Source organism: Myxine glutinosa, chromosome 3 (genome assembly GCF_964187855.1).
Source record: "Myxine glutinosa chromosome 3, kmMyxGlut1.1, whole genome shotgun sequence".
Lineage (NCBI taxonomy): Eukaryota > Metazoa > Chordata > Myxini > Myxiniformes > Myxinidae > Myxine > Myxine glutinosa.
In genome coordinates, this window is record NC_136263.1 from 93,670,900 (window position 1) to 93,696,976 (window position 26,077).

The 26,077-nt window shown below is 45.2% G+C and overlaps 1 protein-coding gene across 7 annotated transcripts in view; it reads right to left on the reverse strand.

The window, feature by feature from the left end:
• Positions 1-26,077, reverse strand: part of RPTOR (regulatory associated protein of MTOR complex 1) — a 301,256-nt gene that overhangs the window by 195,822 nt on the left and 79,357 nt on the right. For all 7 annotated transcript variants that reach the window (XR_010983689.2, XM_068110470.2, XM_068110468.2 and 4 more), the window contains exon 3: positions 12,936-13,018. Coding sequence is in view for 6 of the 7 variants with exons in the window: in XM_068110470.2 (XP_067966571.1) it covers positions 12,936-13,018 (83 nt within the window). In the remaining variant the exon portion in view is untranslated. The remainder of the gene's footprint in view (positions 1-12,935; positions 13,019-26,077) is intronic.

Genomic DNA, 26,077 nt, shown 5'->3' on the forward strand with positions numbered 1-26,077 from the left:
TAGGGGCCTTAAGGGCGACATCGCTGGTGCCGCTGTGGCGACGATCGACGAGAGCAAATCTTTTGTCTTAGAAAGTGATGCCTCGGATCATGCGATAGCGGCGATTCTCTCCCAGGGGGGGCGCCCTGTGGCTTTCTTTTCGCGGACTCTCACCTCCGCTGAGCAGAGGCATTCGTCTGTCGAAAAGGAAGCGTACGCGATCGTCGAGTCGATTCGGCGATGGCGTTCGTACTTGCTCGGGCGATGCTTCCAAATCATCACAGACCAACAAAGCGTGGCGTTTATGTACGACACCTTACATGCCCAACGCATAAAGAATGAGAAAATCACTCGCTGGCGTATCGAACTCGCCGACTTCTGCTACACCATCAAATATCGCCCGGGGAAGGATAACCTGGTCGCCGACGCCTTATCAAGGCCGGCTACGTGTGCGGGTCTCATAACTTTGGAGGGTCTGCGCGCCTTGCATGACACTATGTGTCATCCTGGGGTGATGCGTTTCACTCATTTTGTGCGTCGTGGTAATCTGCCGTACTCGATTGAGGACATCCGCCGGCTCTGCCGCGACTGCGCTGTATGTGCGGAACTCAAACCGCGTTTTTACAACCCTCCCATGGGGATGCTGGTCAGGGCTACTAGACCGTGGGAGAGATTGGCGATGGATTTCAAAGGCCCGATGCCGGTGTCGAGTAACTCTAGTTATCTGCTCACTATCGTTGATGAGTACTCGCGATTCCCTTTCGCTTAAACATGCGCAGATATGACGGCTGCCACAGTCATACGGTGCCTGCAGAATTTGTTTTCTATGTTTGGGTATCCGGCCTACGTGCATACAGATCGGGGTGCGGTGTTCCTGTCCCAGGAAGTGAGGTGCTTCTTGCTCCAGAATAATGTCGCTTCGAGTTACACCACACCGTACAGGCCGCAGGCAAATGGGCAGATCGAACGCTTTAATGGGATCATATGGGGGGCCGTTATGCTAAGCCTCAGGACCCTCGGCCGGGGCCTAGATAAATGGGCTTGGTCGCTACCTGCGGTGCTGAACTCGATCAGGGCTCTACTATGTACGGCCACCAACCAGACTCCTCACGAAAGACTGTTCCACCACCCTAGAAGCTCGGGTAGTATCCGATCTTTACCCAGTTGGCTCGCTGAGCCGGGGCCGGCTTATCTCAAACGTGCGGTTTGCACGAGCAAGTACGATCCCTTAGTGGATAAGGTGCAGGTACTACAGGCTAATCCCGAGCATGCTCGTGTGATGACGGCAGATGGACGTGAGTCCACTGTCTCCGTACGCCATCTCACCCCTTGTGGGGTCATCGACCCTTATAGGGATATCGACGAACCGATTTACGAGTCTATGGACTCTCCCGAAGCTCCCACTATGGAGCATCTGCCGTCCCTCCCCTCACCAGATACACCCCTGCCTGAAGGCACTGAGGTGCCCCCTCCGACACATGCCTCCAGCAGCTACTCCGATGCAGGGGACTCCGGGCTTGGGGATGTCGTACCTGGTAGTTTCCGTACCCGTGCTGGCAGGATAATTCGCCGCCCTGACCGCTACGGATGGACCGACTGACTTGGATTGACATTCCTAATCAATTAATGCTGACGCACGCTTGATTCCTGCCTAGCGGCAGTGTAGTTCTAACGGCGGGGAGAATGTAGTGAAAATGCATTAAAGTTGAACCCAGGTGTGATGCTCGCTTAAACCACTGAGAGGCGTCTATAAGACCTCGGACGTTCGCGACTTCGGGCCACTCCTGCGACATTATTCTATGACATGTAGACTCGGATGGTATGTACCCTTTCATATTCTAGGCTTGCTTGCTTTGACTAATATTATCGATCCTCCCTATATGATGCCACGATCCTGATATATATTGCATGATTGTATTTTACAGGATGATGCCAGAGATCTGATTGTTATTAAACCTACCTATGGGACAAAGTTGTGGACTTGGTTGATTTTCACGACAACTTCTAAAACAAAAAATGTCGGGACGGCCCCGGGAAGGTTATAGGCTAGGTGGCGAGGCCGGTCGAGGCCACCTCGACCAGGCTGGGCCCATTTTGCAATTAAAAGCTGAGCTGAATTATGGTAGCCAATCTTCTACAGCCACGAGTAAAAGCTGAATTATAGTAGTAAATTCATTTAAAAAGAACCAAAAATGTCGGGGCAGGCCCCAGGATGGTTATAGGCTTGGTGGTGAGGCCGGTTGAGACCGCCTCGGCCGGGCTGGGCTCATTTCGCAATTAAAAGCTGAGCTGAATTATAGTAGTCAATCTTCTATGGCCGTGGGTAAAAGCTGAATTATAGTAGTAAATTCATTCAAAAAGAACCCAAGCAACGCCGGGTGCATTCGGCTAGTAATAAATAAAAATCCTACCTTTTGACCTTTGAGATTCCCAATCATAATACCTCGTTGAACAATGATGAAGACAACGTATAAACCTTTACGGCTCTGTCTATGTAGTGTTTTAGTGTTTGCATTCTGCGTTAAATTTATGTTCGAAATTAAATATTAAACAACATTTACTTCGATCCCATTGGAAACGAGGTCTCTTCTGCCTTTGGCCCTAAAATTATGAATATAATTCATAAATTAACTAGCTCTTGTGGCGGCCTCCAAATGAAACTGTTATTTGCAGCACATATAGGGCCGCCTCACACAAATTGATTTCATGATTAAAATGCAGTTTCAGAAGAAATAATGCATGACATCATGATGTACAGGCTCTCAAAACAGCCATAACTAAAATGGAAATAACTTAGATGGTGATCGTTTTTGTCTATTAAATAATACCATATCACAATTTTTCCATGTATTACATATTAATTAAAATAGAGGCAAACTCTATCCAGGGCCCGTCTCAAAAACATAAATAGGTAAAATAATTTTTGCAATGAGAATCACAGAAAGGAATTGGCCCTTTGGTGCATCACCTTGGCATCACAAGCATACCAAGGGCTAAACACAAAAGCCTATTCTTAAAAAAAATTAAAAATAAAAGCAGCATGGCATTTTCAACATGCACATTGCACATGGATACAGGCAGCTTAATGTTCATCCAAAGCAGTGGTTGGCAATCTTTTTCTAGTGGTGGGACAGATCGTCATAGGGCTGTCCTGGTGTGGGGTGGATTAATAACCGAGGAGTCATTAGAGGTTAGAATCGTTTATTTTTAAATTTTGGGTTAATTGTCAAAAGTGAGGTTTGCATACAGTTTAAACATGGAATGGCATGGTTTTTGTGTTGGTCTTCAGTGCGAGCTATGTGCCTGCATTTCTGTGTGTGGCACTGCGAGTGCAAAACAGAAGAAGTGAAAGCCGATTGTTTCTAGGGTCTGAAGTCCGAACCGAATATGTCGATGCGGACCAGACTGAATCTCTTTGCGGGACAGTTCCAGAACTCTGGTCGTAGGTTGCCGGCCTCTGATCTAAAAGACAGTGCTAGTTATATTTTCATCAAAGAGAATGTTGTGCCTGCTCATGCAAAAGCAGAAAGCAGCTTTATAGTCAAATACAATATCTTGTATCAAGCCCATAACAAATTAAAAAATTGGAAGCAAGTTAATATCACTGAAGCATCTTGCCATTCAAGCTGCAAATGAGACCAATAAGCCTCTCCTATCCATCCAAAATACCTCGCCCTTTTCCAAAAAATTCCAAAAAAAAAAAATCATTCACACTGCCGCAAAACAAAACAACAAAAACGTGAATTCTACTGGTCTCTGAGAACCGGTTCGATGAAACAGCAGAACACCATGTACTTGGAGGAATAAAATGAACTCATTTAAACCCCTGTTCATCTCGTGTATTACGAGTTTGTGAAATACATACAGTCACGTGAGAAAAAGGAAGAACACCCCATGTAAAGCTTTGACTTTTTCAACATATTTCAACAAACAGCTATTTGATCTTCATTTCAACAATATTGATAGATAAAGGTGATATAATATAACAAATATCATGAAACATTTACATTTTGTAGTCCATTGTATAATTTAAAAAAAAATAAATGCAAATTTCGCATGTGGAAAAAGTAAGTACACCCCTACATTTATCACGACTTCAAATACCTAAAATTCGAATCAGGTGCACCAGCTCAGGTTCAAATTATTAGAACATCGTTAGAGAGGATCTTGGAGGAACCTGTCTTATTTAAAACTCAGACATTTAGTTTGGTTTGCTCTTTGTTGTTGAAGTGTGCGGCATCACCATGCCTAGATCAAAAGAGCTCTCTGACGCCTTCAGAAAGAAGGGAATAGATGCCTACGGGTCTGGGAAAGGATTTAAAAACATCTCCAAACAATTTGAAATCAATCATTCGACTGTCCGGAACATCATCTACAAGTGGAGAAGATTCCAAACAACTGCCAACTTGTTCAGGCCAAGCCGCGCCAGCAAGTTCAGCCTGAGAGCAGACCGCAAGATGCTGAAAGAAGTCTCTAAGAACCCCAGAATGTCATCTCGGGACCTACAGGTAGCTCTTGCCACTGCTGATGTCAAAGTGCACGAGTCTACCATTTGAAAGAGGCAGCACAAATTTGATCTACATGGGAGGTGTGCCAGGAGGAAACCTTTGCTGTCCAGAAAGAACATCAGGGCAAGACTAAAGTTTGCCAATGAACACCTAGGCAAAGACAAGCACTTCTGGAACAATGTGCTCTGGACAGATGAGTCAAAGGTAGGGCTATTTGGCCACAGTACCAGAAGACATGTTTGGTGAAAACCAAAGACAGCATTTGACCACAAGAACCTGATACCAACTGTAAAGCATGGTGGTGGAAATATTATGGTTTGGGGCAGCTTTGCTGCATCAGGGCCTGGGCAGCTCACCATCATAGACTCCACTATGAATTCTTCATTGTACCAGAGGGTGCTTGAGGATAATGTGAGGCCATCTGTCGGAAGTTGAAGCTAAACTGAAGGTGGACCTTGCAACATGACAATGACCCTAAACATACCAGTAAATCCACCAAGGAATGGCTGAAAAGAAAGAAATGGAGGGTTCTGGAATGGCCAAGTCAAAGCCCGGATCTAAATCCCATTGAGATGTAGTGGGGAGATTTGAAACGAGCTGTGCATGCAAGAAACCCCTCAAACATCGCACAGCTGAAAGAATTCTGCATGGAGGAGTGGGAAAAAATTTCTCCCAATTGATGTCAGAGACTGGCAGACAGTTATAAGAAACGCCTACTTGAGGTTGTTTCTGCCAAAGGGGGCAATACCACCGATTAGAGCCAAGGGTGTACTTACTTTTTCCACATGCGAAATTTGCATTTATGTTTATTTAAATTATACAATGGACTACACAATGTAAATGTTTCATGATATTTGTTGTATTATATCACCTTTATCTATCAATATTGTTGAAATGAAGATCAAATAGCTGTATGTTGAAATATGTTGAAAAAGTCAAAACTTTACACGGGGTGTACTTACTTTTTCACGTGACTGTATATAGCATCGGTAATATCACATATGAAAATAGCAAATCAAATCCTTTTTTTCTGTGTTCCAAACACGTAAAGCACAATATTGTCTGAGCGTGTGCACCCCATTTGTAACTGCAATTGCCTCGATATTATCTGCCCTGCCTTTTTTGACCCAAGGTAGATAAATACTTCATACATTCCATGTCATACATACATTTCCCGGTTATGTCATACATACTTCATACACACATTACCCGGTTGTAACCCCGGTTTAGAATAGGTACACCGTATCCCTGTGTCATAAGAGGCGACTAAAAGGGTTGCCATCAGGAAGGGCATCCGGCCATAAAAACATTGCCTCAAAAAGGGAACCATGAAAATTACAATTACATGTGGGCAGGGTACAGCCCGAAGTATTCCGTGGGAGACCATACTCCCTCTCGTCCAAACTCAAGGTGGGGAACCCGATCAAAGCAAGGGTGGAAATCACTCCATTTATGACGAAACGTCTGATGCCCCACATGGAGATTGGTTTCTGAGGTTTGGGACATGGAATGTAGGGACAATGACAGGTAGATCAGGAGAAGTGGTGGAAGTATTGGTCAGAAGAAGAGTGGACACATGTTGTGTGCAGGAGACGAGATGGAAGGGAAGTGGTGTGAGAATGGTGAAGGGTAGGCAGGGACAGAAATACAAGTTTGTGTGGCAAGGGTGCCCAGAAGGCGTGCATGGTGTTGGTGTCCTGTTTTCTGAGGAGTTTGTAGACAGTGTGGTGAGTGTGACTAGAGCGAGTGAAAGGTTTATGATGGTGAAAATGATGATTGGAAAGCTCTTGGTGAACATCATCTCGGGATATGCTCCGCAGGTCGGTCGGAGCGATGAAGAGAGGGGCAAGTTCTGGTGTGCGATAGAGAAGCTGATGGAAAACGTGATGAAGTTGTTGTGATAGGAGGAGACCTAAATGGACATGTAGGAAGGGGTGGAGGCGGTTTTGAGGGAGTTCATGGGGGTTACGGATATGGTGTGAGGAATGGTGAAGGTGAAAGGATTTTGGAGTTTGCTGATGGAGCTGGGTTGTTGATTTGTAATACTCAGTTCCAGAAAGAGGATAATAAGCTTGTTACATACACGTCAGGTGGGTCGAAGACAACCGTCGACTACCTGATGGTGTGTAGACGAGATAAGGGGCACCTCCGGGACACAAAGGTGATCCCGGGGGAGGGGGAGGCTATTTCACAGCACCACTTGGTTGTCAGCGACATAAGGGTGAAAGGTGCAAGGAGAGCTCGGCGGGTGAAGTACCAACCAAGAATGAAGGTGTGGAGGTTGAAAGAGGTGACAGTGAGGGAGGCATTAAAAGAGAGGCTGAGTATGACAGAGGCTGATGTAGTTGAGCTTGAAAGTGGTTGGATGTCAATGAAAGATAGTCTGTTGGGAGCCGTTGGTGAGGTATGTGGATAGACGAAAGGACCACCGAGGCACTCAGAAACATGGTGGTGGAATGATGAAGTTGGAAAGAGTATTGATGAGAAGAGGAAGAAGTTCAAGGAGTGGCAGAAGGCGAAGGGTACGGGTGCATAAAAGGCAGAGCATTAAAGTTATAAGGCAGCCAGGAAGGCTGCAAAGAAAGAGGTAGCAAAGGCGCAGGAGGCATGTAGGAAAGTGTTCGGAGAACGCTTGGACTCGGGAGAGGGTCATAGAGCGGTATTCAGGATTGCAAAGCAGATAGCGAAAGAGAGGTGTGACGTGATGGGGGTGAGTTGCTTGAAGGATGAAGTGGGACTAATCGTTGTGGACCCAGATGCAATTAAAGGAAGATGGAAGAGATATATGGAAATGCTGTTGAATGCAGAGAATGAATGGGACGGCAACATCGAGAGTAACACCGTTTTAGGACCAGCAGTGAAAATAACTGAGAAGGAAGTTGAGGAAGCGATAAAAGCAATGAAGAGTAGAAAAGCGGGAGGGCCGACGGGAGTTGTGGGAGATATGTTGAAGGCAGTGGGAAGTTGGGGTGTGAAGAGAATGACAGAGATCTGTAATCTGGTGGTGAAAGAGGGCCGCATTCCAGTGGATTGGGAACTGAGTACACTCGTCCCTCTATACAAGGGGAAAGGTGACCCTCTGGACTGTGGCTCATATCGAGCGAAAAAGTTATTGGAGCATGGAATGAAGGTATTGGAAAGGATGTTGGAGAGGAGGATAAGGAAGAAAGTGAAGATCGACGAAATACAGTTTGCATTTATGCCAGAAAGAGGAACGACAGACGCGCTTTTTATTGTGAGGCAGTTGCAGGAGAAGTACATGGAGAAGAGGAAGAAGTTGTTTCTTGGTTTTGTTGATCTGGAGAAAGCATTCGACAGGGTTCCACGCGAAGTAGTGACATGGGCATTGAGGAAGTTAGTAGTGGAGGAATGGTTGATCAGAGTAGTGATGGCAATGTACGAGAGAGCGCACAGCTGTTAGGACGGAAGATGGGAACCGTGGAGAGTTTGAGGTGAAGGTGGGAGTGCATCAGGGGTCGGTACTAAGTCCACTACGATTTGTAGTTGTGATGGAGGTGCTGGCTCGGAATGTAAAGGAGGGTTTACCGTGGGAGTTGTTGTATGCAGATGATCTGATGTTGATTGCGGAAAGTATGGATGGATTGAAGGAGAAGATGAACAAGTGGAAGGAATGTATTGAGACAAAAGGTCTGAAGGTGAATATCGGAAAAACGAAGGTGATGGCAAGTGGTAAAGCATGTGTTAAGGTGGAAAGAATTGGGAAGTGGCCGTGTGCTATGTGCAGGAAGGGTGTCAAGAGTGAACTCTATTCAATGTACAATGTGCGCTTGAGTGGGTTCATCAAAAATGTAGTGGTCTGAGAGGGTCATTAACCAGTGTGGCAGCTGCAGATGGAGGAAATGTTGAGTTGGATCTTGGAGACGGCGTGAAGCTGGAAGGTGTGAAAACATTTTGCTACCTAGGAGACATGCCAAATGGAGACGGTGGATCAGACACGGCAACGGTTGCTGGAGTGAGATGTACATGGAAGAAGTTTCAGGAACTGAGTGGTGTGCTAATGAGGAGGGGAGTGTCATTGAAGCTGAAGGGAAAGGTGTATGCTGCATGTGTGAGAAGTGTTATGATTTATGGGAGTGAGACATGGGTAATGAACATAGAGCAGCAACGAAGGCTGGAAAGGGTGGAAATGCGAATGGTTCAGTGGATGTGTGGAGTATCGTTGAGAGAGAGGAAGACAAATGATGAATTGCGAAAGATGATTGGAATAGAGCCTGTGATGGATGCTGTGAAGAGAAACAGGTTGAGATGGTTTGGTCATGTGTTGAGGAAGGATGAAAATGACTGGTTGAGAAGAGTGATGGAAATGAATGTAGGAGGAAGTAGAGGACGGGGAAGACCGAGAAAGACTTGGCTAAAGGTGGTGGAAGAAGAAATGCGGGCAAGGGGGTTAACAAGGGGAGATGTAGAAAATAGGACAAAATGGAGAAGATTGTCATGGGACCCGCAAGGCTAACCCCCGCTCTCGCAGGGAAAAAGGCCTTTAAAATGCCTGTTGTTGTTGTTGTACATTCCATGTCATCTTTTCTTCTCAAAATGGCTGTGTTCTTATGAAAAAAAAGGAGAGAAAAAAAGACTGTCTTACCCCTAATAATAAATAGCACCGCAAACCGGGCGAAACCCCTCAGCCCATGCATGGTGGAAACCAATTTCAGGATGGCTGCCGTGGCGGCCATATTGAAAATCGCAGCACGCCCATGAACCTTCCTCTACTCAACCCCAACACACACTGCAAAAATGAATTTAATCGGACAAGCCATTCTGTTCGATATTAACGGAAACCAATTTCAGGATGGCTGCCGTGGCGGCCATATTTAAAATCGCAGCACGCCCATTTTCGAAAGGAACCTTCCTCTGCTCAACCCCAACACACACTGCAAAAATGGATTTAATCGGACAAGCCGTTTTGCTCGAAATTGACGGAAACCAAAAGTTGACGGACGCCCGGATGGCTGTCGTGGCGGCCATATTGAAAATCGCAGCGCGCCCATTTTCGAAAGGAACCTTCCTCTATTCAACCCCAAAACACACTGCAAAAATGGATTTTATCGGACAGGCTGTTCTGCTTGAAATTGACGGAAACCAATTTCAAGATGGCTGCCGTGGTGGCCATATTGAAAATCGCAGCACGCCCATGAACCTTCCTCTACTCAACCGCAACACACACTGCAAAATGAATTTAATCGGACAAGCCATTCTGTTCGAAATTAACGGAAACCAATTTCAAGATGGCTGCCGTGGCGGCCATATTGAAAATCGCAGCGCGCCCATTTTCGAAAGGAACCTTCCTCTACTCAACCCCAACACACACTGCAAAAATGGATTTAATCGGACAAGCCGTTCTGCTCGAAATTGATGGAAACCAAAAGTTGACGGACGCCCGGATGGCTGTCGTGGCGGCCATATTGAAAATCGCAGCGCGCCCATTTTCGAAAGGAACCTTCTTCTACTCAACCCCAAAACACACTGCAAAAATGGATTTAATCGGACAAGCTGTTCTCCTTGAAATTGACGGAAACCAAAAGTTGACGGACGCCCGGACAACAATACCCCTTAGCCAAATTTGGGCTGAGGGGTGAAAACAAGTGTCAGTAAAAGCGACTTCCTTTGGTTTGGCACTTATCACTCATAGGTACGATAGCATGGAGGTATGCGTACTCGCCTCTACGCTGTCGACGCTGGGTTTAGAATCTCGACCCAACTGTAAAATGTCTTCCTGACATTTCACAGATGCATCAATATGGGTGCCCCCCTTTCAGATCTACCTTACTGGGTGTCCCATCTGTGAGCATTACTTGGTGTACACTAAACATTCGAAGAGGAGGCTAGTTATTGGCAACACCCTAAAAAAAAAATGGAAAACTCCCTGCCCAAATGTGCAGGGGCACATCATCAGCAATGCATCAGTATATGATGAAATTGGCGAGCTGAATTCAGAATTTAATCCCAGTCCAATATGCATTAGATAACAAGAGCTCACATTCGGTGTTGAGTGTTTCTGTCCACATAGAGAGACAATGAAGGCTGGATGACTATAATTGCCTTTTCCTGCAAGCAACTTTGTATTTCCATTTAAACAACACTTCTTCTGTTATTTCACTGATGGAACTGATGGAATCACACTGATGGAAACCTATCAATTGTTGTCTATGTCTCTGTAAACTATCTTAAATACAGGCTTTATGCCAACTAATTGTGACCCACTATGCACTAAAGGTTCTGCTAAGAGTTTGTGTGCAATTTTTAAAATAATTTCAAAGGATAAGGAGCAGATGAGCTGCTGGGAAAGAAAATCACTTTAAAACAGACATGTCTGAGTGATCAAATGAAAACATGGAACCATGCTAAACATGACTGTTTGCAGTATTCATTTAATTTCAGTTAAATTTAATTTCAGTTAATTGCAGAAGTCTTGATGATAAATTACTGTTGGAATAATGCTTCTCAATAATCATGGTCTCTTCCATTTTGTTTGATTTTTGGGTGGAAAAAAACAACTAATATAACAACAGCAAGGCTTATCAAATAATTCACAAGAGAAGGTTAATTTAAGTAAATTTGATGAACATTATTGTTGTCACTTCAGTACACACCAATCTAAATGATCCTAATGACCTATTGTCCAGATAAACCCAGGATTAATGGGGTTTATCACCGACATGCTCAATTATGGGATAACCTTAGCTATGATAAAGGAAGTGCACTGCCTTCCTTCCTTTGAGGACAACAAGCATCTTGAAAGGGATTTTCAGATTCATGTTCAACTTTATTATTACTTAAATTGCTAACATTCAGGTTTTTATTGAAATTCAAGAGTATTCATGATGAAAATTGCAAGTTTTTCTAGTCCAAAAAAATTAATACACTAGAATGAGCAAAGATTGCATACCCTCGCCCAGATTTGTTTTGAGTGGCTATATCGTATTATTTAATGGATGTACTCATGTTCTTATTGTATAAACTTTATACAAGTACCCACATTCTAATCGTACATCCAATATATAAAGGTCATTCTAACCACTGACTCACTCACTGACTGATATTAATGTTCAGTACCTTCTGGGTGTCATAGAAAAGTTGAAATTTGGCATGCCGACGGACATTGAAGCCAATACACCAGGAAAAAATCACAGAAAAGTCGGAAGAAATCCAAAAATGAAAATGTACATAAAAAACCAGAGACGAGTCCTTAAAAAAAAAACCTGAATGGATATCTAGCATTTGAAAATTGTAATTTATATAAGTGCAAAATGTGAAATAAAAACATTAAAGAAAATGTACAGAATAAACCATAAGCACGTCCTTAAAAAAAAAATTAAACTCCACTGATATCTAGCAGGAGGTCGGTGATGCTTGCCTGTACTCACAAATATTATATTTATTATGTACCTATGTATGAAGCACAATTCGTTATTGCTTACACAGTGTATGCATACCCCACTAGTACTTTATAGAGGTACTGGTTGAAAAAAGAGAATGGGTACAACTGGCATCCTTGAACCACTAGATGACGTTTGTGGCCTACGTTAGCACATTCTGTGTGGACAAACAGACAAACAAACAGATGGACCCAAATGCAACACCCTTTCCTCTGGCAAAGGTAATTGTGCAAACGATAAAAGCTCTTACCCAGTATTAAATATAAATAATGTTTGCCAATGTACAAACGTAAAGTATTCTAAAATTGTAGGGAAAATATCAGAGATACACCACTTTAAAATGTATGGACATATATGTGCCCCATGTGGTACCTATCCATGATGACATGGGTTAAATCCATGATGACATGATACTCGTTTTGATGACATGATTGTACACATCAGCAAACTCCACGGGCAACCATCCATTTGCACTGCCTTCCCACCGTTCTTGGTTCAATTTGTATTGTGTTTGATGTCTTGATGGACATGCACAAAACACCAAAACAGGACAGAGCATTGCTGTTGTAAATATGGCCTCCTATTTGGCCAAATCCAATGGATACAGCACTTGGACTGAATTTTTGTCTTTAGAAATGGGATGATTTTGGTTTCAGCTAGTAAGGATACTTTTAATCAACATTGCACATTTACAACTTTGTTATCCCAAACTAACCTCAGCCTGTGGGCAAAAATGGAGAATACCTGTTGATAGAATGTTACATAAAAAATTGGGCATGATTCATGGGCTAATTTGGTTAATCCCTCCTGTAGTGATCCTGAATTAGAAAAAGTGGCATGTGTGCAAGGGCTTACAAGTAGCGTAGTGATTTGATACGTATTTCCTTTTGAATGACAAAATAAGAGATTTCAATTACTCTACGGCATCTGCAAATAACAGATAAAAGCCAGCAATCCCACAAGTGAGTGACGCAAGTCAGATAGTCAGACTGCCCTTACTCTAAGCTCACATATATGAGGTACAAGCAGGTTGCGATCAAAATGATCTTACCCGCGGCTGCCAGCACTCGTACTGCTTCTGCAGATTGGCCCCAATGGCATCAAGGGCTTTCTGCGGGCTCATTGAGAGGGGATCTAAAAAACCAAGAAAAGCAAGAAATTAGCAAATGAATAAACAAATAATTAGACGAACCCATGCATGACCCCGGATGATTGTTTTGGTTTCAGAGTGGCTGCCACGCTGGACTATGATAGCTGATCCACGTGCAAGCACGCAGCACAGAGTCAAAACACACATGGCCATCACTCGAGCTCCGAACACACAAAAGCATTTATTGATCACACAGAACATAGTTGTGCAACACAGCATTTCAGAAATAAGCTTCCAGTAGGATGATCCAGTAACAAGATTTCAACATAAAAATAAGTTATTTTGCAGCCATGCTATAAATAAACCGAAATAAGGCTTCTCTACGAAACAGTCTTCAAAAGCTGAAGATACCTGTTCCAGAATCGTCTTAATTGTACAAGCAAATATAATGAACTTTTGTGTTCGTGTCCAGACCATGTGTAGTTTCATACTGTGTTTGTGCGTCCTTGTCCAGATTGTACTCTTGTAGGCATCATTTGGTGCTGCTTTCACATTCCCTCTTTTCCTGTTCATTTGTTCCTCAGCACTGCTCCACTGTCATGGTGTGCCTTTTACCCTTGTATCACCTTACTCTTCCATGAGCTTCGATTTCGTATGAGAAAAAAAGAAAAAGAAATTGAATGCAATATCATCATTTATTTATCAATTACTAGCAAATTGCAAATTACAGCTTTTCTGCAATGGCAATTTGCCCTTGCGATACAACACACAACACTGTTCAAGAAAAGGACACAATGAACAAAATGTAAAAACTGCCATGTACCTATAATTCCTTTGTGCTGTGAAATTATGGTGCAAGGCAAATCAAATTGCCACGCACCATAATTTGAAGAACCACTCAACTACTTTCTCTTGTGCACTGGTATATACAACCCTGTCTGCGGTTATCCTATCCATCATCTAGACTCTAGACAAGTGGTGGGAAAAATACGGTCCAGGTGCCAAATCCAGTCGGTACATTACTGCTATCTGGCCTGCCTTTACTCCCAGATCAAACTATATCCTTCTGCCTTTAAAACAAAAACCAGATCATTGCGTTTTAATCAAAATGGCTATTTAAACAGTCAAACTGTTGTTTTGTGTTGGTCTGTCAGTGTGACAATTGTGACTTCCTGCAAAACTGAAAAATATAAAGCTATTTTTTGGGCGGCTTCCATGGTAAACCATTGGTTGCCATGAATAGCAACATAATCATAGCAACCAATCATAGGCTCGTAATCTGCATGAAGACATTGCATTTTTTTTCCTGCTGTATAACTTTCATGGATAAAGTAAATTAAAAGTCCCCCAAATGTGATGGTAGCAAATTTTCAAGTCGATTGGATAAAAATTTCTGATTTTTTAGATGAAAATTGATGACTTTGGAAGTTTGACTTTAAGTTTAACTTTGACCTTTTGACCTCAAAAATAGTTGGTTTCCCAATTCAGTGAGGCAATATGCAAATGCTGTTCATTTTTCAAGTCAATGAGATTAAAAATAGTGATTTTAGAAATTTGACCTCCAGATGACATTTGACCTCAAAATCAATAGCCTTCTCAATTGTGATGACCTCTACAACTTCGTGAAGTTTCGTGAAGATCGTTTAAAAATTGTGACCTGCAGGTGACTGACATACAAGCAGACAGACAAACAAACAAGAAATATGTTGTGCATAGCATGATACTTGCGAAATCCCTAAAATAAGTTGTTGGCCTACGATGACCTCAAAAATAATTGAAGGTTGAATTCAGTGACCTGGTCTGCAAATCCTCTTAAAATTTCAAGTCAATCAGAAGAAAATTGAGGATTTTAGAAATTTGGCCTATGTTGTTGACCTTTTGGCCTATATCGACCTCAAAAATACTTGGTGGTTGAATTTAGTGACCAGATATGCAAATCCTATCCAAATTTCAAGCTAATTGGATGAAAATTGAGGATTTTAGAAACTTGGCCGATGTTGCCCTCAAAAATACTTGGTGGTTGAATTCAGTGTCCAGATATACAAATCCTCTTAACATTTGAAGTCAATCGGATGAAAATTGGGGATTTTAGAAATCTGGCCTAAGTTGACCTTGACCTTTTGACCTATGTTGACCTCAAAAATAGTTGGGGGTTGGATTCACTGACCAGACATGCAAATCCTCTTAACATTTCAAGTCAATCGGATGAAAATTGAGGATTTTAGAAATCCGGCCTATTTTGACCTTTTGGCCTATGTTGACCACAAAAATAGTTGGGGATTGAATTCAATGACCAGATATGCAAATCCTCTTAAAATTTCAAGTCAATAGGATGAAAATTTAGGATTTTAGAAATTTAGCCTATGTTATAATAATAATAATAATTCATTTATTTTGTATAGCGCTTTTCAAGTAGCCCAAAGGCGCTTTGACAGAGTGGAAAACATAATGCATAACAATACATGAAAACCACAATTGCAAAAAGACAAGAATCAATAGGGAAATATTTAAAGCAAAAGGAGGGAGAAGGAGAAGAGATAGTCAGGGGTTAAATGCTGTGGGTTGAATGTTGAATGCAGTGTTGAACAGGTGGGTCTTTAGTGATGTTTTGAATGTGGTGAGTGAGGAGGAGTCTCTGATGGTGTGAGGTAGTGAGTTCCAGAGGGTGGGAGCAGCAATGGAGAAGGCCCTGTCCCCCCAGGATCTGAATTTGGTCCGGATGGAGGGGGTCGGGAGGTTGGTACCAGCAGAGCGGAGGTTGTGGGTGGGAGTGTGTCTGGAGAGGAGGTCAGCCAGGTAGGATGGGGCCAGGTTATGGAGGGCTTTGTATGTCAAGAGGAGGATTTTGTACTGGATTCTCTGGGGGATGGGGAGCCAGTGAAGCTTGTAAAGGACGGGGGTGATGTGGTCACGGGTCCGGGAATGGGTGAGTAGACGGGCAGCGGAGTTCTGAATGTATTGGAGTGTATTGGTGATTTTTGAGGGTGAACCATAGAGGAGGCTATTGCAGTAGTCCAGACGGGAGGTGATGAAGGCGTGGATGAGGGTTTCTGCAGCCGTGGAGGAGAGGGATGAGCGGAGACGGGCAATGTTTTTCAGGTGAAAGAAGGCTGACTGTGATCTGTTTAGTGTATTTGTCAAAGGAGAGGGTTTGGTCAAAGATGACGCCAAGATTCCGGATGTGAGGGGAGGTGGATACTGGGATACCGTCGATGTTGAGGGCAAAGTTATGGGTGGATTTTGTGAGCGTTTTTGGGCCAATGATGATTATTTCAGATTTATCACAGTTAAGCTTGAGGAAGTTGATTTGAAGCCAGGATTTTATTTCAGTGATGCAGTTTGTCAGGATAGAGTGGGTGTCGGTGGAGACGGTGACCTTTCAGCCTAGATGATGACCTTTTGGCCGATGTTGATCTGAAAAATATGTGTCTGTTGAATTCAGTTAGCCGATATGAAAATCCTATTCCACATTTGTCAATCGGATGAAAATTGAGGCTTTTAGAAATTCGAAAAAATGTGGTTGACCTTTGGCCTATGCTGACCTTTTGACCTATAAAATAAATAGCATTTTGTCGGACCACAAACTCCACCATTTAGTGTTTTCATGAAGATCGGTTTAAAATTGTGACCTGTAGGCAAGTATAAGTGAGTAGACAGACAAACACACACACAAACCAGAGTGATCAACATACTTGTCAAAAAAAAATTATTTTGCCAAGTCATAACTCATAAGTCATAACGCACAAGACAAACCAATATACTTTATATATATATTTTTTTTTGTATACAGAGTCGAGGCTCGTGAAAGAGCTAACATTTATCAAACAAACAAATCAAACAAACAAGCAAACAAAGTATATAAAAAGGGGGGCGGTCGACAAGATGGGGAGAGAAGGGGAGGAAGCACACAAACACAACATTTGAGAGCAGGGACATCGGGAGATGTTTTTGAAGGGAGAGGGCCTGGGGGGCGGCAGGATAGGTATAAAACGCAAGGACACCAAGGACTTCCAGGAAAGAAGTCAAAAGTCACCTCAAAAAAGTGGATTTGGGGTGAAATTAGCAGGGGTAGAAAAGATCAAGGTTTTGGATTGGGGAAGATAAGAGATGGTGGTGAACAGCCGTTTTAAAGACCTGGAGGGAGGAGTGGGATTGAAGAGAGTGTGGGACTTTGTTCCAGAGGCGGGAGAAAAGAGGAATGAAAGAGTGAAGGTGAGCAGAGAGCCTAGATTTCGGCAGTTTAACCATCAGAGGGTTGCTGGCAGATCTTGTGCAACCTGTAGGAATATTTGGGGGACAAAGCACAGAGAGAGAGCTGGGGGAGCAAGGCCGGAGAGGAGTCGGTAGAAGACAGAAAGACCACCTACCTGTCTGCGGTGAGTGAATGAAAGGCCCTCGGAGATAGCTTCATCGCGGGAGATTCCAATGATTCTGAAAGCTTTGGTTTCAACAGCGTGAAGCCGAGCGAGGTGCGAGGCAGGAGCACCGGCCCATAGGGGATAACAGTATTCCATTGATCTGCGGATGAAAGCCTTGTATGTGGTGAGGAGCTCAGGTGTGCCAAGGAAAGACTTCGCACGACGGAGGATGCCCAGTTGGCGACTAGCTTTGGAGGCTAACTTGGAAATGTGGTTTTCCCAAGAAAAATCATGGCAGATAGTAAGACCCAAAAGCTTGAGCGACAGAACTTCTTGGAGAGGATTGTTGAGAAAGTAGATGGGAGGGTTGTCCAGTCGGTCTTTTCGGAGAGACATAGTAGGAGTGTGAGATTTGTCAGGATTGAAAGCCATGTTGCACTTGTTTGACCAGTCTGTGATTTTGTCCAGGTCTTCAGAGAGTGAGGAGGCTGCAGACTGCCGATCTGAGGGAAGAGGAATGGAGCGGCAGAGAGTGGAGTCATCAGCAAAGAGATAGAGAGGATTTTCCAGAGTCGGAGAGATCATTGATAAAGACCAGAAAAAGCACAGGGCCCAGAACACTGCCTTGGGAAACTCCAGCCTCAACAGGAAGGGGAGATGAGAGAAATACATTCAGGGCCACATGTTGACTACGACTAGAGAGGAAGTCCGCAAGCCATGCGTGCAGATTTCCATGGATACCATAGGAGGAGAGTTTGGTGAGCAGAGCTGGGTGCCAGACCATATCGAAGGCACATGATATGTCAAGGGAGAGAGCTATGATTTCCTGTTTGGCATTGAGGACCTCCATCCATTGTTGAGACAGCAGAAGCAGCATGTCCAGAGTAGAATGACCTGGTCTGAATCCAAATTGATGATCGGAGATCAAGCCATTGGAGAAGAGGAAGGATTTGATATCCGAAGCAATGATGGATTCCATGACTTTGCTGATATTTGGGAGCAGGCTGATTGGTCTGTAGTTGCAAGGATCTGTTTTTGCACGTTTTTGTGTAAAGCGGTAATGTTTGCTGATTTCCAAGCAGATGGCAGATGAGCAAAAGAGAGGGTGAAAAGAACAGAGAGAGGGTGAGATAGAGCGGCAGAGCAGGACTTTATGACCCGGGGGCTGATGCCGTCTGGTCCAGTTGCAGAATCAGAGTTGAGGTTTGACAAAAACTTCTCCACCTTGTCAGGAGAGAAGGACACAGAGTCCACGAGCAGTTGGATTCGACTGGGTAAGGTGGGAACAGAGAGAGATGGGTTTGGGACACAAGATTTTGAGGCAAACACAGAGTTGACGCATTCGGCTTTGTCACATGCGGTGTCAACTGTGTAGCCATTTGAGGTAAGGGAGGGGATGGAGGAGGAACAAACAACAGAAACGGATTTGACCAGACGCCACCATGATTTGGAGGAAAGAGACAGGTTTGAGAGTTCATTCTTGAGTGTAGAGAGATAGTGCTTCCTGGCACTCCTGAGGGTAGACACACACTTGTTCCGAGCTTGGTGGAAGGAACTGAGTTTGCCTTCAGTTGGATAAGCCTTCCAAGAGGAAAAGGCAAGTTGTTTCAGTGCAACTGCCTCACCACAAGATTCAGTGTACCATGGATGGGAGGAAGGGTAAGACAACTGAAGACGAGATGGGATAAATCTGTGCATGAGAGAGAACAGTTTGCTTTGGAAGAATTCCCAGGAAGAATTGATGTCAGAGGCAGTAGAGATGGGAGACCAGTCCAGATGATTGATGGCTGGTTGAAGACCGTGCCAGTCGGCCTGAGTGAAATGCCAGCCTCGTGGACGCTGAGGAAGCTCTCTGAGAATGGCCAGAGAGATGTCCACTTTAACAGGCACATGAGCAGAAGAACCGATTGGAGCAGAAGAAGATCAGCAGACATTTGCAGGGAAGTTTGTCATAACCAAGTCGAGAAGAGAAGATACTCCGTTGGCTGAGATACGGGTCAGGAAATTGACATTGTGTCAATCCCAGTGAGTCACAGAAGTCCTTTGCTGAGGTGCCATGACTGGTGAGAGAGGAATCCACACCCAGCCAGCTGGCATGATGACAGTTCAAGTCGCCACATATGAGGAAGAGAGAGTTGGGATGAGTGGATAGAAGTTGGTCCATGTTGTCAGACAACAAACAACAACAACATGCATTTTAAGGCCATTTTCCCTGCTAGAGTGGGGGTTAGCCTTGCGGTCCCCATGACAATCTTCTCCATTTTGCCATATTTTCTGCATCTCTCCTTGTTAACCCCCTTGCCCGCATTTCTTCCTCCACCATCTTTAGCCAAGTCTTTCTCGGTCTTCCCCGTCTTCTACTTCCTTCTACATTCATTTCCATCACTCTTCTCAACCAGTCACTTTCATTCTTCCTCAACACATGACCAAACCATCTCAATCTGTTCCTCTTCACAGCATCAATCACAGGCTCTATTCCCATCATCTTTCGCAATTCATCATTTGTCTTCCTCTCTCTCAACGATACTCCGCACATCCGTCGAACCATTCGCATTTCCACCCTTTCCAACCTTCGTTGCTGCTCTACGTTCATTACCCATGTCTCGCTCCCATAAATCATAACACTTCTCACACATGCAGCATACACCTTTCCCTTCAGTTTCAACGACACTCCCCTCATCATCAGCACGCCACTCAATTCCCGAAACTTCTTCCATGGACATCTCACTCGAGCAACCGTTGCCGAGTCTGATCCACCTTCTCCATTCAGCATGTCTCCGAGGTAGCAAAATGTTTTCACACCTTCCAGCTTCACGCCGTCTCCAAGATCCAACTCAACATTTCCTCCATCTGCAGCTCCCTCTGTGCACACCTTACATTTGAATGTAGCTGCCACACTGGTTAATGACCCTCTCAGACCACTACATTTTTGATGAACCCACTCAGCGCACATTGTACACTGAATGGAGTTCACTCCGACACCCTTCCTACACACAGCACAGGGCCACTTCCCAGTTCTTTCCACCTCACCACATGCTTTACCACTTGCCATCACCTTCGTCTTTCCGATATTCACCTTCAGACCTTTTGTCTCCATACATTCCTTCCACGTGTTCAACTTTTCCTTCAGTCCATCCATACTTTCCGCAATGAACACCAGATCATCTGCATACAACAACTCCCACGGTAAACCCTCCTTTACGTTCTGAGCCAGCACCTCCATCACAGCTACAAATAGGAGTGGACTTAGTACCGACCCCTGATGCACTCCCACCTTCACCTCAAACTCACCACTGTTCCCGTCCTTCGTCCTTACCACTGTGCGCGCTCTTTTGTACATTGCCATCACTACTCTGATCAACCATTCCTCCACTCCTAACTTCCTCAATGCCCATGTCAATACTTTGTGTGGAACCCGATCGAATGCTTTCTCCAGATCAACAAACCCAAGAAACAACTTCTTCCTCTTCTCCATGTACTTCTCCTGCAACTGCCTCACAATGAAAAGCGCGTCTGTCGTTCCTCTTCCTGGCATGAATCCAAACTGCATTTCATCGATCTTCACTTTCTTCCTTATCCTCCTCTCCAACACCCTTTCAAATACCTTCATTCCATGCTCCAATAACTTTATCGCTCGGTACGAGCCACACTCCAGAGGGTCACCATTCCCCTTGTATAGAGGGACGAGGGTACTCAGTTCCCAATCCACTGGAATGCGGCCTTCTTTCACCACCAGATTACAGATCTCTGTCATTCTCTTCACACCCCAACTTCCTGCTGCCTTCAACATATCTCCCACAACTCCCGTCGGCCCTCCCGCTTTTCTACCCTTCATTGCTTTTATCGCTTCCTCAACTTCCTTCTCAGTTATCTTCTCTGCCGGTCCTAAAACTGGGTTACTCTCTATGTTGCCATCCCATTCATTCTCTGTATTCAACAGCATTTCCATATATCTTTTCCATCTTCCTTTAATTCCATCTGGGTCGACAACGATTTGTCCCACTTCATCCTTCAAGCAACTCACCCCCATCACATCACACCTCTCTTTCGCTATCTGCTTTGCAATCCTGAATACTGCTTTCTGACCCTCTTCCGAATCCAAGCATTCTCCGAACACTTTCCTACATGCCTCCTGCGCCTTTGCTACCTCTTTCTTTGCAGTCTTCCTGGCTGCCTTATAACTTTCATGCTCTGCTGTTTCTGCTCCTGTACCCTTCGCCTTCTGCCACTCCTTGAACTTCTTCCTCTTCTCATCAATCCTCTTTCCAACTTCATCATCCCACCACCATGTTTCCAAGTGCCTCGGTGGTCCTTTTGTCCATCCACATACCTCACCAATGGCTCCCAACAGACTAGCTTTCATTGACATCCAACCACTTTTAAACTCAACCACATCATCCTCGACCCTACTCAGCCTCTCTTTTAATGCCTCCCTTACTGTCACCTCTTTCAACCTCCACACCTTCATTCTCGGTTGGTACTTCACCCGCCGAGCTCTCCTCGCACCTTTCACCCTTACGCCGCAGACAACCAAGTGGTGCTCTGAAACAGCCTCCTCCCCCGGGATCACCTTTGTGTCCCGGAGGTGCCCCCTATCTCGCCTACGCACCATCAGGTAGTCAACGGTTGTCGTCGACCCATCTGACGTGTATGTAACAAGCTTATTATCCTCTTTCTGGAACTGAGTATTACAAATCAACAAATCAGCTCCATCAGCAAACTCCAAAATCCTTTCACCTTCTCCATTTCTCACACCATATCCGTAACCCCCATGAACTCCGTCAAAACCATCCATACTCCTTCCCACATGTCCATTTAGGTCTCCTCCTACCACAACAACTTCCTCATCTTTCACGTTTTCCATCAGCTTCTCTATCGCACACCAGAACTTGTCCTTCTCTTCATCGCTTCGACCAACCTGCGGAGCATATCCCGAGATGACGTTCACCAAGAGCTTTCCAATCATCATTTTCACCATCATCAACCTATCACTCACTCTAGTCACACTCACCACACTGTCTACAAACTCCTCAGAAAACAGGACACCAACACCATTCACGCCCTCCAGGCACCCTTGCCACACAAACTTGTATTTCTGTCCCTGCCTACCCTTCACCATTCTCACACCACTTCCCTTCCATCTCGTCTGTTGCACACAACATATGTCCACTCTTCTTCTGACCAATACTTCCACCACTTCTCCGGATCTCCCTGTCATTGTCCCTACATTCCATGTCCCAAACCTCAGAAACCGATCTCCACTTCGGGCTGTACCCTGCCCACATGTAGTTGTAATTGTCATGGTTCTCTTTTTGAGGCAATGTTTTTATGGCCAGATGCCCTTCCTGACGCCAACCCTCTTAGTCGCCTCTTACGACACGCAGGGATACGGCGTACCTATTCTTATCCAGGGTACACACTGGGAAACGTTTAAAACATGGAAATTCTGGGGGGTGGAGGGGTGGCGTCAGCATCACGGCTGCGGTTTAAACATATTGTTGTGGATATGAGAATGGTTTTTTTTGTTGTTGTTGTTGTTGTAGTGTAAATGGTTGTTGAAAATATCGCCCCTCCTCCCTCCGTTTGTGGTTGTATAAAGGTCAAAGGGCGTTCCCGTAGTTAGTTCCATAAAGCATACATGAAGGACACTATAATATCCCTGTTCAGTAGTTTATTTCCTTAGTCTGTGTATTAGGTTTAGGCCTTGTCTTCCATTAAGATGACACTCCATTGCACCAAGTGAAATAAGATAGATTCCCTTTCATTCCCCATTCCCACTCCCAAAACTTCCATTGCCAAGCCTCGATTGCCAATTACATCCCCTCCAAGCCTCCATTGCCAACTGCACTGGGCAGTTTGCCAGGTTTGCTACAGCTGTGGGTTGTTGATTTCGCCCCAAAACCACCATTGAACATGTGCTCGGGTCGGGGAAGAAAGGTGCGTCTCCACCTCGTCATAGAGGGGAGGAGTGAGTCAGCCCCACTCAACCAACCACGAACAAGGGGTTGGATGTGGAGAGGGTGTGGAGAGAAACATCAAGGAGGTTCGCGAAGGTTCAGGGGCGTGGCATATATACCCCGAAGAAGACGCCCCCGCCTCAGATGAGTCCTGGAAAGAGCACGCGACGGACACACAGCAGCAGCAGCAGCAGCCACAGCAGCAACAACAGCAGCAGCAACAACAGCAGCAGCCACAGCAGCTTGGGGCCTTGACGGCAGTTCTTGAGCAGGGCCGCGAAGGAACGACGGCTGCTAAACGCGCCGATCGTGCTGCAGTACCCGTGGACCTTCCTCTCCCTCCAGCCATTCACCTCCTGCCAGTCCCATCATCATTCCCCGCGTGAGTCTGTCCTTGTTTGTTCTGTCCCTGGGTTAATTAAGACTGTAGGTAAGCTAGCGTTGCACTGTGTCTCTACTATCTTCTGTAAATTATTTTATTATCCTTCCTTCTCCTTGGTTACTTTGAGCGTGTAAATAATAGGAATAAATTTAGTAGTATTGCCAACCTTTTTGTCTTCTTCTTCTCCTTCACATCCGTGTCGCTTTTGTCTTTTCCATATTGAATACCTGTGGCGCGATCCGGCCAACGTTCGGGAATCGGGTTAGTCGGGGTAACTGTTAGGGCCGCGGTGCCATCCGCTCGGCCAAACAACATCTTGTCCGCGGTCCGTAACAATTGGTGTCGGGAGCGGGATCGGACCCGAAGCGCGCTTAACGCGCTCAAAATTACGAGCTGCTGAAATTTGTTTTAAAGAAAAACCCGAATTTTGAAATCGCGCCATGGATAGTCAAGGCGATCGGATGCAGGTGGGTGAGCTAGAAGAGGGGTTAGGGGTAACTCAGGACCACAGGGAGGAAAGGGAGGAGAGCAATGAGGAGGTGGTTGAGGAGGTGTCAGGCACGCAAAATGGCGTCCTCGCGCACGTGGTTGTAGAGGCACAAAATGGCGCCTCGCACATGGCGGCGAGAGCTGCGCCCTCTGTACCAACGGTTGAAGACATGCAATCATTTATGGCTGGAATGGAGGCCCTTATGGCCGAGATGAGGGAGCAATTCAGGAATGACTTGGGAAACCAAATTGTAGGAATGGGAAACCAACTTGTGGGATTGAGGGCTGATAGTGAGCGATTGGGGGGCCAAATGGGGGCAATGAGGGACAAAGCGAGGGGTACCAGTGCCCAAATTGGGAAGATAGACAGTAAATTTGAGGGGTTAGACAAGAAATTTGAGGGGTTAGACAATGGGATAGAAGGGGTGAAAAATGGGTTAACGGGGGTGGAAAATAGAATGGCGGCCCAGGAGAATCAGATCGAGGGGGTGAAAAATGGGTTAAGGGGGTTAGAAAACACAATGGACGACAAATTGCGGGAGATAGGGGAGCAATCCGCCCGGGAAATCAAACGGATGGGGAACCAGATAGAGGAGGTGAAAATCGTGTTAGAAGGTAAATTGGATGCTCAGAGGGATGAATTGGGACAGATGAGGGTGGCATCTACTAAGAGATGGAGGAGATGATGGAGGAGATGAAGGAGGAGATACGACGAGGTGTAAGCGAGGAGGTCTCGGGGGTACGCGAGGAGGTAAAGCGAGGTGAGAAGTGTATGGAGAAAGAGGTGAGAAGCGTATGGAGAAAGAGGTGAGGAATTAATACGGCTAGGTTACAGGGGGGCATAGAGGGTCTGACGAGGGGAGTAGAACAGCTGACAGTGGGACAAAAAGAACTAGTGGATCAAGTAGAAAAGAACACTGCGGTACTCGGAGGGTTAAAAGCGACACAAAGAGACATCAAGGACGACTTGATAGCGACGAAGAGGCAATGTCAGATGGTACGTGAGGGACTGACAATGAGGTTGGACGAGGTGACAGAGGTAATGGAGACGAAGGACCGGCAGGTGAGGACGCACATAGAAACGGTCAAGGTAGCCTTAGACGAAATTGAGGAGACGCACCGGGAAATAAAAGAGGTGAAGCAAAAGTTAAAGGAGGTGGAAGAGGGGGTGAGTGAAATTAAAAAGAGACGGATGGAAACTAAGAGAGAAATACAGGAGGAGGTGATGGAATATGTGCAAGGTCGGTGCTCAAATCGTGATGGTGTGCTCGCTAACCAAATAAGGAGTTTGCAGGTGGCGAAGGAGGTACGGAGACAAGGTGCCAAGGTGAGTGGCGATATATACGGAAATGTATATGATGTGAGGGGAGCTTCAGTCGGCTTGGGGGTTGTTGTGGACCCGGGTGTTCGTGAGAGGCCGTTGGTGAAGTGTGCGACAGGTACGGAGTACGAGAGAGGAGGTGTGCGAGAATGTCCGACTCTGGGGTGTGTGAGGAAAAAGTGCGCGCCGAGGAGTGAGTGTGCCGTCGAGAATGAGTTGGTTGTTGCGCGTGTGCGAGGGGGCACATGGAAGCATGGGATGGGGAGTGTTACAAGGGATGTAACGGAAGCATGCACGCCTGTGGTGAGTGTTACAGAGGATGTAACGAAAGAGTGTACACCTGTGGTGAGTGTTACAGAGGATGTAACGAGAGAGTGTACACCTGTGGTGAGTGTTACGGAGGAAGTAACGGGAGAGTGTGCGCAAGAGGATGCGCGAGAAAGGTGTGTAACGCACAGGTGCATGAGGAAAGAGTGCGCTGTCAAAAGTAAGGGAGAATGCACACCTGTGGTGAGTGTTACGGAGGATGTAACGGGAGAGTGTGCGCAAGAGGATGCGCGAGAAAGGTGTGTAACGGACAGGTGCATGAGGAAAGA